The sequence below is a fragment of the Electrophorus electricus genome, chromosome 17 (genome assembly GCF_041902795.1).
Source record: "Electrophorus electricus isolate QZ-2024a chromosome 17, ASM4190279v1, whole genome shotgun sequence".
Lineage (NCBI taxonomy): Eukaryota > Metazoa > Chordata > Actinopteri > Gymnotiformes > Gymnotidae > Electrophorus > Electrophorus electricus.
This window is the reverse complement of record NC_137513.1, coordinates 4,140,361-4,159,770: the sequence shown is the minus strand read 5'-3', so window position 1 is coordinate 4,159,770 and position 19,410 is coordinate 4,140,361. Positions and strand designations below refer to the sequence as shown.

At 40.8% G+C, this 19,410-nt stretch overlaps 2 protein-coding genes across 2 annotated transcripts; one reads left to right on the top strand and one right to left on the bottom strand.

The window, feature by feature from the left end:
• Nucleotides 1-400: 400 nt before the first annotated feature.
• Nucleotides 401-9,224, bottom strand: ppp1r14ab (protein phosphatase 1, regulatory (inhibitor) subunit 14Ab). Its single transcript, XM_026997737.3, has 4 exons — nt 8,954-9,224; nt 2,713-2,793; nt 2,598-2,630; nt 401-1,691 (listed from the first exon to the last, which is right to left on the bottom strand). The coding sequence occupies exons 1-4, from the start codon at nt 9,149-9,151 to the stop codon at nt 1,557-1,559; spliced, it is 447 nt and encodes a 148-aa protein (XP_026853538.1). The 5' UTR covers nt 9,152-9,224; the 3' UTR covers nt 401-1,556.
• Nucleotides 9,225-12,224: 3,000 nt separating this feature from the next.
• spint2 (serine peptidase inhibitor, Kunitz type, 2) lies at nt 12,225-19,035 on the top strand. The gene is made up of 9 exons (XM_026997671.3): nt 12,225-13,104; nt 13,729-13,899; nt 15,458-15,526; nt 16,319-16,369; nt 16,809-16,964; nt 17,075-17,119; nt 17,232-17,402; nt 17,586-17,627; nt 17,770-19,035. Exons 1-9 carry the CDS (start codon nt 12,708-12,710, stop codon nt 17,943-17,945), a joined length of 1,278 nt encoding a protein of 425 aa, XP_026853472.2. The 5' UTR covers nt 12,225-12,707; the 3' UTR covers nt 17,946-19,035.
• The last annotated feature ends 375 nt before the right edge of the window (nt 19,036-19,410 follow it).

Here is a 19,410-nt window from a genome sequence, read left to right as displayed (position 1 = left end):
TCAGGTGTAATAAAAATTAACAGAGAACTTAATGTTGCGAGACAACCTTTGAACGAAAACGCTTCAAGGCTTCAAGGCTTAATTCTAGCTCTGTTCGTAACTTAATGTTATGCTTTTGGCGCCCTCTGTTGATTCTTTAAGGAACAGACTGGTAGCGAATACTTTTCAATTCCTCATACTCACAGCGATCCCCAATTACAGATATTTTAGAATAACCAGTACACACTACACAGTGCATCTTACAATTGCATTATGCACAGTATATGTGAAAGACATGCATCATACTACACTACAGTGTCATAAAAATACACAACTTCTCTGATAAATGCAATAAAGTTTGCACAAGATTGTCAAAAAGAAGTTGAATGCTAATATTTCACACATTACACAAAAAAGAAACCAAGATTTTAAGTCTTTATTTGAAACAGGGACAACGTCTTGCAACAAATAGACACATATCAAATTTACAATTAAAAAAAGGCAAAATGGTTGGTTAATAACGTGGGTAGAAAAAGCCCTGAGGACATTACACCACATGCTAGAATAACGGGCATGTTTGGTTATTGATGGCTGCTTAACTAACTTTTTACCTTAAGCTATAAAATTAAAAAATGGCATACTAGAGTTTCATGGTTTTTAAAATTCTTTCATATGAAGTCTGTTTAGGAGGGTCAGCTGAGTATTTCTGCCCCTTGAGCGATGGGATATTCTGCAGTACTTTCAAACATATACATGCATACTTGGCTTCAGTGCATGGCTTCATTAAAAAATTAAACCTTTGTCTGACCTATTTGTTAAAATAAACAAATAAAGGGCAGAATATGCTCTACATGTTTATCAGCGCAATAAAATGAAGACTGACACAAGGTTGAACACATTTCTCTCAATAGAACATAGAAATGGAATATATATATAGAAAGGGAATATATTGATTCAACCAAAACACTTTTTTGCCTTATGAGGAAAAGCTATTCGAAGATTCTAATAGCAGGTAAACATTGTGCTTTATGCCTGACAAAATAATAAAAACGGCTAACAGATATGTAGACATAAAATGTTTCTATGGCTGAATGTGGAAATTCTGGTGAAAACTGGACTCAGGTGAACACTGAGACTTCCTTCCTTACAGACTGTGTTTCGGTTGTGAAGCTAAAAACGGTACCGGACCCTTTGTGGCCTGTACCATCAGTATGGCCTGAGTCTCCAAACCAGGGCTCCTCCATCACAGACACCACTGGGTGTGAAACACCACCACATAAAGAAAGTGGGTGAAAGCTTCTGACACTGCAGGGAAACAGCCCAAAACTGCAGTTCATGCATCTAAACTGGTTTGGCATTTAAAATCGGGTATTAAGAATCAGTCTAAAAGTCAGTAGGTAGGTGTGTGTCTGCGTGGCTGGGGGCTGTTCTTATATATTTTACATGCTGAATACTGCAGCAGTTCTCTCTGGATGCTCCGCATGCATTTCAGTTAATGTTGAAATACTGAAGATTCTCAGTAGTGGGTTTAAGCAGGACCAGCATGGTCCATGTCAGCAGGGGGTGCTCTCCCTCTCTCAATGTATTTCAGTGTCAGGGGAGCCCTGGTGGTTGGGGAAGATGTGGAGCTGAGCGTGCTCAATGCCATCATTGTGGAGGTCCTCTTGTTTCTGCAGCCCGTGAAGCTTCAACACCAACTCCTTAATGAACGCCTGGACAGATCACCAGGATTAAAACACTGCAAATACACTGCTAGGAGACAGGATGAAGGCTCTTATGGCCAGTTTGGAAATGGCTCAGGGAATTGGAAAGGGTCGCTAGTTTTATGCAATGCTTTTGAACCATTAGCAGAGTGCTGTGAAAAAAAGCTACATCATTTAATCGATGGAGCTATCTGTAAGTAGAATTTGAACTGCTATCCCTGACAGGTAGTGATGGATAAATTTCAGCCTTTCAAACTACAGAAGTCATCACTTGGAAAGAGTACTGACTAGTGTTGTCTGGGTGTGACACTGTAACAGCCTGCCTGAGGATATTCAGGAGTCTACAGGAGATCATTTTGGTAACTATCAGACCTTATCCACTCGTCAGCAGCTGTGTGACTTTTGGGTGGCTGTTGCATGGCTATATTCTGAACTGTCACATGGATATCTCATATTTCAAATGTCACACCTCAAATATCACTACACGTTATAGCTAAAAGGCTAGGTCAGTCATTGGCTTTGGTATAAAAATTAAGCTAACAGGACAAGCCAATCATATGATCCCAGATGTTGCATGATGACTGCACATATCTTCTCTAGAAAATCCCAAGCACTGTATAAAGTGAACTGGATATTTCATTTTTATTTTAGCGATGTTATTTTTAGGCATTCACCTGGTTAGTTTATTGTTTTATTTAACAAGCTGAGCAGTGAACAGTGCACATGTCTCCACTACTGCTCTCTGAGTCACAGAGTGCAGTGAAGTATACCAGTGCTGACTGCCTAATAGATCTGTGCAGATAAAGACAAGCAAGCTTTGTTATCAGCGTGGGCGCCACAGTAACGGGAGGCGTCTGTTACTACCAGATGGAGAGAAGTGTGACAATACGCATCATGTGAAGAGCAGAACCTTACCTCCGTGCTGTTGGTACAGGTATGGAGGATATCCTGTAAGGAAGACAGAATGAGGAATAAGGAAACGGAAAGGTGTGATTGGGAATACGACACTTTAATGGGTGAGGCTCTGTACCTGCAGCCTCTTTGTCCTCTCCTCGTCACTTGGCAGGTCCAGCAAATCGTCAATGTTCACCTCCTCTGGCATGTGCTCCTCCTGTGGGGAGAGGCAGGCTTCCGGTCACACCCCGGCTTTTCCTAGTCATCCTGTCTAATGTCCCTGTGGTGAGTGGGTTGACCCTCACCCCCTCCCTGCGTCTGTGCTTTAGTGCTGGTCTGAGTCGGAAGGGAGACTGCGCTGCTTGCTCCTTTTAACCTGTGTTAGTCTGTTTTAGCCACACAAAATAACGCCTAATGACTGAAAGCATTTTCCTCTCCTGCAGTCTAACAGATTGCCTATTGATTTCTCAGCTCATAATGTGTCATAAATGTATGTACTTGTTTATCATCAATTAAAAAAATAATAATCACAATGCCTCTTCTTTCTAGCAGGTATTATGCACCTCAGTCTCATTTGTCTTCTAACTCAGATTTCATGCGCCAGTGGAAACCTGCATTCAAAATTTAAAATCGCTTCATTGTCATTGTCAATTACTCGCTTCATTGTCAATTACTGTGCCTTCTACAGCCGACTGTAAAGGTTAAGAGGTGTGCTGCATGAGGACTGTTCCAGAAGCGTAGGATTGTTTCTTCTGCCCACTTCAGCCTGGACCCCACCCCTACTGCTGATATCTCTGAACTGCTGGCTTGTTGACAGGCGCGTGCTAAATCTACTCTACTTTTTCCACATGAGCCTTCTCGCAGGCATTCAAAAACGACAAACACAGCAACAGCTAAAACTCGCAGATTGCGACTAACTTAGATAATGTGGTTATGAGGAGCAGTTTCTGGGAAACCTGGGGCATGGCTTGTGACCAGGCAGATGGACACAACGGCCAGGGTTCCAGGGTTAGTTGTCTGGGCAGTTTTACTTTAGATTAAAAGAAGGAAACTGATTAGTTTTCTGCACGTGCAGACATGGGCCATGCCACTGCCCGTGTGCATACTGTGTGTATTTGGTTTTAGAGGGAACTTGCGTATGTACTTATCTCACCTTTATAATGGCTTACAGCCCTGGGAAGAGAGAAATTCAACAATAGGTCATGAACAATTTCCACTGGCAAACATTTAGCAAATGCTTTTTTTGAGGTTAATTGGCTTTGTTCCATTGTCCACTCTGCCTGCCAGCATTGCAGTGAGACAATGCCATCCAGCCAATCGAAACCAATGTGCTGTACTATTTACATAAGCAAGTCAGCAAATTTTCACACAGAAATACTTGGTATTGAGGAGGATAAGTCAACTGAACTCCAGATGCAGTCTTTGTTGTCAAAAGAGAGACGTTATGGTCTGCGGTAAAGAATGGAAATGGAAGCTGAACGAATAGTGGAGCATCTGGAAATTACAGTCATCCCGTTAATCTCATTCATGCCTAATAAGAAAACATGGTGCAAATGTAGCTCTTCACTCTTGGAATTAGTGCAGTTAGTGGGCAGATGTCAGTGCTTGTTAAAATATCTGAATGGCTTATGTCTGCAAGTTAAGCCTTTTTTTGTCTGCAAAAATACAAGTGTGGATTTATGCTTTGGTAAATTTGTGTAGTTTGTGTAAAGGCAAAGTGTGTTAGCCTCATTGCTGATTTCCAGTTTGATTTGTTACCAGGTTCAGGAAAGAGGTTCATTTAAGGAACGAGTCCTCAAGATTACAGTTCCAACAACCAAAACAGCATGGGGAAGTGGTTCTCTGTAAAGCTGGCTGTCAAGTTTGTGATAAGGTTGTGGTAGCTCAGTGGTTAAGGAACTTGACTTATAAAGCCTAAAGGCTGTAAATGTTACTGAGAATGGAAGCCAGAGAGAATACTTTACCAATTCTGAAACTGCTGTCACCACTGAAAGGTCAATCAGAGCAGGATCCAAGCAAACCCCCTTACTGGGGTGTGGGTGACCTTTCTTTTAACTTCAAATGCTTCCGAAATGCTCTCTCTCGAACACATACACACACACTGCTTATAGATTGTTCACAAATTAACAATTTAATTCACATAAAAAGGAAGACATTAGATAAAGGTTTAAACTTTACTAGGTCAAACAATGTAGCAGTTTCCAAATTAAATAAAGAGAACTAAACCATAAGCTTTAATTGTTAATCCTAAAATGAGGACAGAGGATTTATTAATATTGAAAATAGCATCAAACAAAAAAAAGGGGAAAGTCTGCTCAGACTTTCACAGCGCTTAAAGATGTCAAACTGTGGTTTAAGAACAGACTGCATAGACCAACGAAATACTAAGCTTTGAAGTGTTTAAAGGAAACTGATAATTTAACGACATTTTAGGGGGAAACATCAAATGACTACAGCTATATACTCACTAAGCACACATCATGCATTTTGGATATGCTGTTTATACCCATGTCTGCTGGCCAATGATGCTGCGCTCTCAGTTCAGGGTGCATGAGTGTTGAGTGAATCCCTCCATCCAGTTTAACATCAGGGCATCCTCTATGGCTGCACATTAGATCTTATTCCTTCCAGGTCAGTAGCTTGTGGTCAGTGTCGTGATGGTTTTTTTTTCTTTCTTCCCTCTCGGTTTGTGAACTCCATTGTCTACCGATTCCCCTCCTTTGAGAGCAGCTGTGTAGCTGCATCAAATCTTGTGCTTATAAAATAACCCCTGCTTTTTTGTACAAAAAGCATGCGTATATCTTTTGAAAAAGATATACATGTGATAAATATCCATACTCGAATCCATGCTGTATACAGAGCAGTTAATATAATTAATTATAATTAAATATATATTAATTAATTATAATTACACTTAAGCTTAAAATATCTTTATTTCCATTGTACATTGCACAATGTGATTTAGTTTAACTAATTTGTGTAAAATATGTACAAACTGGAACTATTTTTGTGTTCTGATAAAGGCCTGAGAAAAAAGATAAGATTTTTAAACAGAGCCATGTGTTAATAAGAGCCTTTTACATTGCTCTATAGACAGTGTACCTGAAATCTTTTTTTGTGAGGAATTGTTTATATGTTTTTGGGATTCATATGGTTTACATTACTTTTACAACTCCCAGTGTGAAACCTTTAATTGGAATCTACTACAGTATAAAACTTTACATAGTGTTGAGAAAGTGTCTGAAAAATGTAGTTCTGAGGACAGTAAACTGCTCTCCCTCTCCCAGAGTACACCGGCTGTGACATCTCTCTATCCGTTCACCTTCTTTGTCTCTGTTGGCATTACACTGCACACACAGCACTTTATTAATGTTGCTTTGTGGGGGTGGGGTGTGGTGGGGGGGAACGATAGTGTGCTTTTAAACAGCAATTTCCACCTCATACTCCCAGTGGGACTGGGGAAAGCAGTCAGGGATATGTGGTCAGTCAGCCAGCCAGACAGATGTCATATTCAACAAAACTAGAGGTACTGCATATGACTACATAAAGACTACACCCAGCTGGTTCAATATTCAGCTGACCCTGGCTGTTTTGTGGGGTTGCTCTTACTGTGGTCTGCTTGCAAGATGTCACATGACACATCCACATCCACACTGTGAATCTATAGGAACGAATTCGAATGAAGCCCACTGCATGTGAAAGGTCAGAGATACCAATCCTCAACCAATTACTTCCATAGCAACACATTAAAGTCTTTATTGCTGCTTTAGTACCCCATATCAATGGAAAAAAATCCTCTGGATTTTTGCACGCTGCTTATAATGTCACAGAATTTATTTTCAGGATTATAATGTCATATCTGTAACACAAAGTATTTTCATCAACTTGCGTGTGGGCTGTGTATGGTGGCAGATGTGGGATTACAGTTACAGTTGACTTTGCATCAGAGTAATCTGTTCTGAATAATCTGGCCTTGCGATGAGCCTCTGAATGAGCAGCAAAATCCCAATAGCCCTGCGTAATGGGGTGAGCAATGTCCGCTGTTAATCCCAGCGGTTTGCTGTGTAGCAGGGTGGGGAGGGGCTTGTTGACGCACCAGGGCTTTCTTTGTGCACTACACTGACATATGGGGTCTTTAAATCCCCAACCCCCATTCTCTTTACACAAGAGGAAAACCCTGGGAGACAGAGACAGCATCAATCAATCTCAGGATCACTAGCACTGAGACGTGGCCATGTAGCTCCACTGTAGTCAGACCTTTGCTCTGTCCAGAAATGAAGGCGCTTGAGGGGAATGGGAGGTCTGATGACAGCTTCTCTCCTTTCTTCAAACCATCACAGACAAACAAATGCAGCAATTTAGATATAACTTGGTCTTTATTTGGATCACTTGGTCTTTGTTTGGGTTCTGTAACATAAATCTGTATAGAATCCAAAGGTCACTATAAATGATCTGATAGCTTTCTAGTCAAAATGAATGCAAAATGAATCTGTGTAATCTGTATAAAGCTGTAATATTATGTATCTACAGCCATAAATTCTTAAAGAGCAGCTGTGGCTTCTTGGCCAATATTGTTTTCCCTCTAGTGAGGAGATATTATCTCCCAGACTGTGACCAGTCTTGGCAATGGGCTCAGTCTCATTAAACTGTAATAAATGCAGGGGCTACGCATGTGTGCCTTTGCATGTTTATTGGAAAATTAATGGGCACATGCAGTGGGAAAGGATCGTAATCTTGCTTTGTCCAATGCAGACATCACTGAAATCTGACACACAGCAGAATGATATGTCTTCAAAATGATCGAGCCAGGTGAAACTATTCGGACAGGCGCATATGGACAGATGCACATGGCACAAGTCATGAATGCAGTTAAAATAGTGCGTCCTTTCACTGCTACATTCAGCTACCTGTGAGTCATATTACTGGGTGATGAAGTATAAGGGAGAGCCAATGTAGATGTTGTCTCATCTTTTATTTCTGTGTCGCAGTGGTTTTCTCAGTTCCAGAAACCTTGGAACACTATTATAAAGTGGCCCATAAATGTTTCCAGTACCATTTTCCAGTGATAGAAGTATTCTGCTCCTGTAGTCTTATCCTCAATAGCTTTATGTGAGAATAAGCCAAGCTTTTGCTTACTGCTTAAAAGTGCAAGTTGCATTATGTAATTGTATGCTACATGTCCATTAAAGGCAACAGGAATTGTGTACACATGTAGCATACACAAATCCTGCCAAAGGGATGACTGTGTCTATTTACTGTCCATATACGGCAGTCAGTGTTCCAATCACGGTCAAACCTGGCTTTCAACACACACCCCTCATGGGAATTGCAAAGTTTTTTTTCCCTTAAAAAAATGAAATACAAAAATAAACAAATATTCAGACTCTGATGACCTCTTCCTGTTATGCCTGCCAGTGTTGTTCAAGCTTGTGATGTAAGCACTTGTCATGTTAGACAAGCCATGCTTTAAGCATTATTTTGCAATCCATACATAAATCGTGATCAATCTCTCCAAATCAACTACTAATATAGATACTCTATGACATCTGTATTACATCCATTTACTACGACCAAACATTAACCTTACGAAAACAAAAACTTTGGAATAATACACAATATTAGATACAACGGGTCATTCTTTGGCAAGCAATGAGAATGGACTATATACTGTCATTCAACGCAGTTTTATCTTTTATGATACTTTACTTTGCATTCCCTCATTCAGTGGGATGAATTTTGAACATTAATCAGTGAAAATAAAACTCTAAATTAAAGAAACAATAATTTAATTCGCCATAACAAGAACAGTAGTTTCCAATGTGCTATATATACTGTTATGGACATTCCCCACTAACCATAAATGATAGATTTCAGACCCTTCCTTTAGGACCGTGATTATTTTGACATTAGAAGAGTATATTTCAAATCTTCCTAAATTTACTTAACAAGCCAAGCTCAACGAAAAGCGAAAAACAAGGAAGGGTTACCCTTTGCTCCAATAAAAACGACCCCTTTTATCAGTAACCTACTTAATGTTCGACCCGTCTGCTTATCATTTTGGACACGCACATTCGCATCCACGTGGATCATTCTGGGTTTTCACCTACACCACACAAAGGCTAGCTACAGGCTAGAGCCCAGCAGAGACAGAATACATACACACATATTCACATAATACACTTCTCTTAAATCCCTACTGATCCACCCAGTTCAGAGGCCAGTTCATGATGTGACAGGTCGGGTTTAAAGTGTGACAAGACACACTGTATGTTTTCGAAGAACTTGGCCACAAATTAAATCCTAAACACCTAGTCATCATACAATGACATATTTTATATTTATCCTATTGAAACGTAATGTCACGACACACTACTCACCCTTCCTAAATAGAGTTCGTCTAGACCCGCATCTATCCACTTCTCCACATCCAGGCGCCTCTGAAGTTCTTTCCTGTTATATTTTACCGTTACGCGGGCTTGTCTCTTCTGTACGCTTAGTCCCGGGTCCCGGCCAGCACCTCTACTCGGTGAGTGAACTTTGTTATTATATCGTCTCCCGACCCGGTTCGCGGCCATCTCCGCTTCTATTTCCAACGTCTAACGAACAACCGCATATGATTATTTCTCTAGAGCAGTGCGCCAGCGGAGCATGAGGAGCGTCAACGTCTCCAAAAGGTGAGACAGCTGGGTCCTAGCGCCGTTGCATTACTAATTATTGCATTATTGATCTTTTGTGGACTCTCGGTGGTGGCGGAGTTACGAAGGGTACAGAAGAAGGATCCCGAATTTTACATCATGTAGATGGCTTATTACTGCCTTTAGTTGTTGGCAGCAGGAGGGTTTGGCTTCCAGGAGGGTTTACATTGTATAGTCAGATAAAAAATAAACTTATTATGAAATATTATTTAGACATTTACATTGCTTAATTACTTTGTGCAGGCGAGCACATACTTGCACATATTGATAAAGTCTAGGTTTTATCTAGGTAAACCCAGTTCCAGCCAAAGATGTGCCAGCCAAAGATTTTTCTGTATTAAAGAAAACTAGGTCATTAACGTACATTACACTTTGATGACTGGCTTGCTTCCTTTTCACTGAAATTGTGTCATTAACAAATTTGGCATATATTGGCATGAATAACAGCATAGTCTGGATAATTGAATAACTTCTACATGATTAAAGCAAAGCTAACAGAACCAGAAGTTTGCCCACACATTGCATATGTGTAAGTTAAAGATGCAGTAGCTATTAAATCAAAACGTATAGTTACACCATGGTTGAACTAACGGCTTTGCTGTGCTAATCAGCATTTTGGAAGCATAACGTTGCTACTTTATTGCTTTGTCGAGTGTTTTGTATGTCTGTCCTGTCTTCTCCAAAGTGTCTATTGTCTGTATGTTTTTCCTGCCTTGTCTCTCAGTTCTCCTTTCCTTTCACACGCTGGGTGGGATGGGTGAGATGGACAGGTGGGAGGGTGCTGTGGAGGGGAGCAGGGCTGTGGTGCTTCATCATCTTTACATCTGTATGACCATAAACCAACAACGAATTGTATGACATTAGTAATTAAAAAGAAAAAATAAAAATAATAAAAATAAAATATAAAGTTAACGTCCCCATAAAGGGGCGGTGGAGGTGCAGCCAAGAAATACTGCCCCGGGGCAAAAAAAAAAAAAAAGGTTAGGAAAAGCATATATCAGGTTTATCCAAACATTTCCCAGATAGTGTCCTTTTCCACTGCATTATGCTGATACAGTCTCCAGGGACTAGTGGACACTGATCAGGAGCACTATAATAGTAAGCTAAGTAGACATAATGTAAAACTTTTGCAATTGAATAGATGTTTGCATATGATGTCATAGTGGTAGTTCATAGGGGCAGTGGTACGTTAGTGGTTAAAGTACCTGACTAGTAATAAGAAGGTTGCCAGTGTTAGCCCCACAGCTACCGAGCTGCCACTGTTGGGCCCCTGAGCTAGGCCCTTATCTCTCAATTGCTCAAATTGTAGTCAGTCATAATTGCATGTTGCTTTGGACAAAAGCATCAGCTAAATTGCATACGAGAAATAACTTAAACTTTATGCCTGCTGTTAGCCAGTCAGGATTTAGTCATCTTTACACAGGCTTAAACAGACACTGGAAAAAGATACTAAAGGATTTTTAAAATATTGGTAAAACAAAAATAATTCTGTGCTGTGACAATAGACGTTTCTCTAAAAATTAAAAAGGTCAGTAACTTGTAATCTTCCATTGTAAATAACAGAAGTGAATTGCATTTGCAATTCCTTACAATTGCAGGAATTCATGACACCCTGTGGTAAAGTCGAGAATTACATTAAAATACACAAATCACCATCTCACATGCAACAGTCCATATTAAATGATTCAGCTACATAATTAGAGATACCCCAGCCATCCTAAAACAGCATCTTGCCAGGCATATTGGTTGGCATAAATAAATTGAGATGTTGGTACATTGGATGTCCTTACGTGGTGGGGGAACAGGCCAACATCAAAACTCAGTTTTCAGCAATATTCAGTTTCTCAAATGTAACTGGAGTAATCCGAGCAATTGACAGCATTCACATTGCTATAACCCCTGTAGGTGGCACTGGCTCCATTCTGTAGCCCACACAGGGCAGAAAAGAGACTCTCCATTCGACCATGACGCACACTACTGGGCTTCCAAAAGGCAGATGGTGTTGTGTAGATGCATCAGGTGGGAGGGACGCTGCTATAAGAGCCAGAAAAAGGTTTAGGCGTTCCCCCACTGGTTGCAGTTACACATTTGAATCAACTTTTAGATCTGGTGTGCCTGTGGAACTAACACTACTGCCTGCTGTAGCTACATCACTCAAACTTCCTCGCCACAAAATCCATCACCAGAACTGCCACTTAACATTCTGCAAAATTCCTCTAAATAGCTGCCACTTTCTCACATAATACACACTATATTTACCTTCCCTGAGTTGTCTTCCATAAGATCTGATCTTGGGACTCTGATATTCTCTCAATCACCAATCCAGACTGAACAACTTCCTATCTGCCAAGTAATCTCTACGATCTCTCATCATGTTAGCCATACTATTTCTGTTATGTGCTCTAAGTACTATATTAATCATTTTAGACACAGAATTTTTTATGTCAATTTAATTCCCCTGCATTTGTCTTTTCTTTCTATCGTATCTTTCATTCACTGCTTATGTTCATATCATTCATATAATTATGCTGACTGTTGTTGACCAGAGGAGTCTCAGGAAATTGTTCCTCAAAACTGTCGCCCATGGCTTGCTCACTGGGGCTTAGCCACAGACATATTTAAAGCTGCTGTTGTAAAGTGTGCTATGTGAATACATTTTAACTGACTGACTGACTGATTGATTATTCGTGACGTAATTTGCAATGGACATTTATAATATATTTATAAAATATATATAAATAAAATATTTATGATATAATATTTATAATATTATATATGTAGGCGGTAACAGGGCTGGATATGAAGCGCATCTGTGCACTTTATCAAGAACATGTGATTTATGAACAGGAAACGGGTTAGAGATACTCAAAGCTTTAGAAATCTGATTTATTGGGGGGTGCAAACCATTTCCTGTGCGCACAACACTTTCACTCTAGAATCCACGCAGTTTTATAAATGAGTCCCTTGGAGTTGCAAGTAGACCTCAATAACTGGACTGAACTGCTGTTCTAAGAGCTTGTACTGACACAATGTGGATGCAGAGCGAACTGCAAACTAAGAGGAAGGCCAATCCACAATATAAGAATTAGCGCAGGGTGACTATTAACACATCATAATTACAAAGTTACAAATGTGTTCTGTTACAGTCTTTGATGCTTAATTTATTTGATTGATTTCGTATCAGTACTCAGTAGTCTCCTGAGAACGAATTAAAAGGTCGCGATCAAAAGACTTGGAACAAATACTAAAGAAATACAAATACCTTTGAACTAGCTTAAGGTGTAGAGGCTGTGAATTGCAGGAAAAAAACAAACAAAACTTTTCGACCGTGGAACTGTTGCGCAGTCAGGGAGTGTGTGAAAGACAGTAAGGCGTATGAGGAAGTTAGTCGGTAGAAGACACCTGTCAACGAAAGAACAATCCTCATCGCACTTCGATGAACAGGCACCACATTATGGCTCGGCTCCGTCTTTTTGCTTTTGTCAGCCTTGTGAGCTTGGTCCTTGGGCAGGAGGGATGCGTTTGGGATTTAAACACTGAAGTGAACCAAGGCCTGGACCCACTGTCGTTAGTCGCAGGTGCGACGTATATCGCTCACCTACCGGAACTTTCCGACGACGAGACTTGCCAACAAGCTTGTTGTGATAATGAAGCCTGCCAGCTTGCCCTCACTGAGACAAACTCTAATGGCACCCTCGGATGCTTCCTTGTAAACTGCATGAAAGAAGACCAAGATGTTTGTATTCTGATGCAAAGCGATACGGTTAAAGTGTATCGCAAAGCACCGGAGTCGACACCGGACATTTTCGCCGTTCGCTCGGCCAACTCCACAGGTAAACACCGACACAAATGTACAAATACTAAGTGTTAGATAAACAGATTCTACGGCGGAAGGTCCCATGTAAGGAAGACGTATACGGTGTAAGTAACGTAGATTCAAACTGTCGTGTGCTGAATTGCTTGACCTTAAGATAATACATAACTGGAAATGATTGTGTAAATCCACTTCATTACTCAAGCGCTCCCCCAGATATAACCACGGAGACGTGAGGGATGATATTTAGTAATTTGCTTCAAAGTAAGGCGCGAAACGCCTGCGTTACCGCAGAGATGACTGCTCGTACAAAAATGCAGTACAGCAAATCCATGTTCTTGTCTTTGTGTCTGTTTCTCTTCCTTCTCGATTACTTGATAAACTGGTAGTCTTATCTTCTGATTGCAGGTGAGATAAACGAGTGAGGACAAAGCAACCAATGCATTATGACAAGGAAAGCACAATAAACTCCATCACAATGAACAAGGGCTGTGTTCTGTAGGCTTATGTTAATTTAAATGCCCAGTTCTGGAAACAAGCTGACTAAATCCCCTTTATGGCTTAACCAGTTGTCCTGTAGCTGAGGGTGATCAGGTGATCGAAAATGGCTGGACATTAAGCCCACTCTGTCTTTGTGTTTCAGATCGGTGCCGTTATGTTAATGCTGTGGGTCCTTGTCGTGCTGCCTTCATCCGGTTCTTCTACAACGTCAGCAGCCAAACCTGTGAAAAGTTCATCTACGGTGGCTGTGGTGGCAATAACAACATCTTCAACTCACCGGAAGACTGTTTGGCAGTGTGTGCAGGCGTGACAGGTGTGTGGGGCACAGTTGTGCTGCCTTTGTTTGAGATTTTTCAGGAATAAGGTTAGTTGTAAGGTGTGGTGGGGTAGAAGGATTAGGTATCTTGTGTTGGATTGTCTTTTACAAAGCTGCTAATTCATGTGGGTTTAAAGGTAGCTCTTAAAAGATACTGTGAGATACTGTGACTGCACATAGAAGAGAACAGCACAAAAGCAACTGTGCAGAAACATTATATGAGTGTGGGCTTTATTGACCCAAACATAATGCATTTCAATAATGTATTAAAAAAAACAAAACAAAAAATCAGGACATTTGGGAAATAAAGACGTTTGCCTTTTAATAAAGAGAAAATAATATTTGTTTCCTTAATGCTATTTAAATGAGTAATGTAAATCTCCCAACACAGACTTCTCTTCAATTTCTGGTTTGTTGCAGGAAGCGCACACTTCCAACCATCATCACACGAGAACTCTAGCTAGTCAAAGCAATGGGATATAACAAGCAGCCTCACAGGGACCCTAAAGTATTCCAATTAAAGTACTCCATTTTAATTGACACACTGTGCATTTGCTGATGGATCTTACATATGCGTTCATGCCTTTTTAATGTAAAGGGGCTGTCTGTCTTCATGTGAGTGCATGCATGCAAAGTCTGCATTCCTAGACTAAACCATTGCATAAAGACATTTGCACAGCACTGCAGTCATATGACTTGGGGAAGGGGGCTGGGCTGAGAGCTGATAAGCTGATTCAGGACATACAGCCTGACTTGTGGGTGGCTGGCTGACTGTGTGCTGGTAATGGCCGCTTTGCTGTGTCTTTCTGTTTACCATATTTGAATGGTATCAATGGTATTACCTCTGTTTATACTCACCTTCCTGCTAGGTTGTGGTCCTGTTTATTTAGGTAACTTGCTGCTGTTGTTATTTCATAGGCACGTTGAGTACCTTTCAGCCCTCAGTCAGACAAGTCCATTTGATGGGGCAGACCGCACCCATCAACACTGATGAAAATCTTTGTCCCCGCTTTGTACAGTGGTGCATTGAAAAGTGTGTGTTTCATGCAAGCTATGAGTTGTTTGTCACTATGAGGAACAGTGTATTGTGTGTGGTGTCTGCTTACGCCCTGTTGTTGAACAACCGGTTGGGTGACTTCTGTTACAGCTACAACAGTGTTTTTAAAGAGGCCACACGACAACTTTAGAGTGGCCCAGTTGTCATTGACTTTAATTTTCATTGAACTCTCTCAGGTGAGGCTCTGGGCTGATTCTAATTGTCTGTCTATTTCTCTCTCCATGTTTCAGTTTTAAATTACCTTTATACATATAGAGATTTGACCAAATGGAAGAAGCATCAAGCTTTTCTACCGAGTAGTAATTTGCGGGTGTTTATTTAATCATGCATGAATACATCTCCCACACTTTCATCATTCCACCTTAACTTCCACTTCTTACAACCCCAATGTTCCCCTCTAGGTCTCATAGCTGAATAGGGAAGTTTCCTAGAAACAGACTGATTTCAAATGCTGAGAAGTAGAATTCATCTGGCTTCTTTTCTTCCTTATACGCTTAGGTGACATGATCAATGACCCTGACACCTTGCCAAAAAAACCCAGAATGGTTCAACAGGAGGACAATGAAGGTAAATGCATCTTTGTCACAGGAATCAGGCTTTTTATTTTATACCTAAAATGATTGATTAACAGTAAAGTAAAAGCAAAAGGCCTTTGTTAAAACAAATCAGAGCTACTGTGTTTGGAGAGGACAACACTTGTGTGTGATGAGACATGAGTGACACCCATGCAGGAGATTGATGGTATAAGTGATCTAAGCAGTTTGGAGTGAGTTTTCACATCGATTTTCTGTGTGACAGTCACATGATGCTATTAGACCACTGACCTGCTTAAGGCCTTCTTGGAAAGTCAGTCATTCAGCTTGAGAGCAGCACCTTCCTGTGGCTCTTTCTTCATATCATTCCTCTTAGTGTGTTCAGCGTTCACGTAATTGTGTGTTCACTCTGTCCCTGGAACATGTGGAATCACTCGCACGTGTGTTTATTGGTGTGAAAATAAACACCCATGTCTTATCAGTTAATGATATCTTAAAAAAAAAAAGAAGTATTTTTGTTATATTAAGCATTTTATTCTTTAAGTTGACTAAGACCACGAGCTATGACACCATTTGAATGAGACAAGATCAGGGTCTAAAATATGCAGTCAGACTTGTGAAATAGCCTTGTTGTCATCATATGTCAGTCTCTTTGTGATTACTCCAGCTTGTTTTCTTTAAAAACCCAACTTTACTAGGCGATGCCCTTCTCTTTCTCTCGCCCAGCTCAATGGAAAGAGACTTTGGGTTTGCAAAAGGCACTATATAAACTGAACTGTTGTTGTTGTTGTTGTTACTACAGTTTTGGCCTCTTATTTTTCCTCAGAAGTTTCTTCTGAGGTTCCCCTACCTGAAGTGACAGTGGAAGAGTTTGCAGGTGTGTTTCCCTGTTCACTATCTTCCTTTGTTCTTTTGATCTTTCCAGTTTTTCTCTGTCTGCCTACATGTCTTTAAAAGCTGAAAGACATTAAGAACAAAAGGATCATGTTTATTGTCAATATAAATATTTTTAGTATGAACAGAGTGAAAATAGACCTCATCATAACTCCCCTTTGGCTCTTACCATTGTGAGAATGCTAACAAAACATAAGGGCCAAAGGGCATCTTGCTCCCAGTGCCTGGAACTCCCAGGTCCACATGTGGTCCATTTCCTAATGCACCTGAACTGGGGACTCATCAGTCTACAGCCTCAGGCTGCCTGGCCACAATGTGTTAGCTCCCAAGGATTTGGATAGCAAATCCTGGCCTGCACCTATCGGGACTCCAGTGGAGGCCATGGCGGTAACGTCGGCCACCTCTGTCTCTGCCCTTTTCAGAGAAATGCGAGGCTGCTCCACAGACGGGGCTCTGCAGGGCCTCCATTCCCCGCTACTACTACGACAGCGGCGCCTGCAAGAGGTTCACATACGGCGGGTGTGGTGGCAACCGGAACAACTACGAGACCGAGCAGGAGTGCATGACAGCCTGCACAGGTATCCTGGGCATGCTGGCACATGCCACACAGTTCCCATATAATGCTTACCTCCCGGGCATATTGTGCCCCTCCCCAGATTAAAAATGACACTATTCCTTCTCTGTGTAGTCAAGATCATGGAAAAGAACGTTGATGACGACAAGGAGTACCAAGGTAAGATATTATTCCAGCACTCGTCCAGTTTCAGACATGTGTGTGTATATATGACACGTGTTTGCGGGCGGAGGCTGCCAAGTCACTGAGCGGCGTGTCACACTCTTCACAGAGGCCTGCGGCGCGCCATCTGATTCAGGACCCTGCCGTGCCGCTTTCCCGAAGTTCTACTTTGACAGTGACAGTCAGTCATGTCATATGTTCATCTATGGAGGCTGCAAAGGCAACATGAACCGCTACAACACCATGGAAGAATGCATGTCCAAATGTGCTGGGGAGCACGGTAAGGGTGGAGCCGGGGGCCACTGTTAACGTGCAGGTTGCCTGTACAAGCTGTGTTAAGCATCTAGTATTACCAAAGCATTGAGCCCCATTATGCTATGATTATACCCAGTTTCTTAAAGCAACACTGGGTATGTTTTTGAGAAATATTCTCAACACTCTCTATGTTGTACATTTTTCATAGGCATGCCAGCGTTGGCCAAGCCGTGCCATCACTGGTCTCCAGGTAAGTTTGAAGACGCGACCTGTGAAAGGCCTTCAGTCAGGCACTGAGCCTGTGAGTTACTAAATATACTAACATTTCTTCTTCTTTTTACTTTCTGATTTTCTGACATTCTTGGCTTTTTCGTCCATCCCTCTCTCATTAGCCATTTTCCTGATGACAACGCTGACCATCATATGCGTTATGCTGCTGGTGGGTTTGATTGTCATCGCCAAACGTCGAGTCAAACGCCAGCAGCTCCTCGTCTTGGACGACCAGCGGGAGCTGCTGCCTGAGGAACAGCTCTCCGTGGAGGATCCACCCAAGGCCGCTTTATACTAAATCTCTCTCTCTCTCTCTCTCTCTCTCTCTCTCTGCTAAATTAATCTCTTCACTCCAGTACTGCCACAAAACTGTTGCACACAACTGGCTTCCTTGGGAATGCTTGGACGAGATGTACCATTTAGTAGACACAGTATTGGTAACAACCATCTTGAAATAAAGTGAATAATGTTGGGTACTTTAACTACGTTATATATACACTATGTTGCTTTCGTAGAATACAATGGAATTACATCATAAAAACAATTCTTTATAATGTCTAGTCTGTTAATAACATATGACTATTAGTAATTCTGTGTGGAAAATTGTATTGCTTAAACTTTGTTAGCATAATGCAAATACTATATCACAGATGGACAGGTCACGCGAACAGGCCTCAGGAGCAGAAATCCCCAAGATGCAAAGTGAGAGGTACATGATTTTAATGTTTTAGTGTAAGGTTTATTGTTGTATATTTCTCTTGATGGAAAGAATCCTGGTAGCACCATATCTCTTTACCAATGGTTCTAGATTTGTGTTATAAAATTTGTTCACTGAATCAGTTCATTTCTCAAAAAGGTTGTCTTTGCATGAATGTATTCTCCTTTGAGGGAAGCTCTCAAATTTGAAAGGTTTTTTCAAACTTCCCTTTCAACCTTCAGTCTACAAAATGTGTATACGTTTATATTTTCCCCCTTTATAAGGTAAGGAAGGGCCAAAGGCCTGAAATGTCACCCTTTAATTTTTTTTTTTTTTTAGCTGCTCTTTACATCCATCCATCCATATGTATGGATATATGGCTTTGGCATTTTTTGATAGTTACGTTTTTACTAGAATTGTTTTTCCCTTCAGATTTGAATTTTGGTTTCAATATAATGATTACATTATTGCTGGAAATGTTCTAATCTCATTACGATCCCATGAAGAGAATAAATTATAAAGTTAGTACTTGTGTCATGAGTAAACTATTGCACTATGATGCATTGTTGGTCAAGTTCATAACGCATGTGGATCGTCGTATTTGCATATGTAAATCTGCATATTGGACTACGTCATATCCCTGAGCAAATCTTTTCTGACATAAATAAAATAAACGGTTGAATAACTACAATTTATGTTCATATTTTGTTAACCTACTCATTAAGGAAGAAAACAGTTGCTGTATGTGTATGAAAGTGTTTCTACTCAGGTGGTTCAACTAGAAAGATTCAAATTCCTATTCAATACAGACTATTATCCATGACACCGTGATAGTACTAGTGTGCCAAGCATGAGGCCGTTGAGGAAATATGATTCAAGGTGTCACGATTAGTCTCTCTCAGCTTCCGTGTTTCGTATTTTCCCTGTCGTGTGGATTTTAGTTCCATGCCATAGTTTCCTTTTCTCCGCTCCTCGTTTGATTTTTCAGCACATGTTCCTCGTTTAGTTTATGTATTTCAATCCTGCCTTGTTGCCTTGGTCTTGGCTGTTCATTGTTTATTTGAAC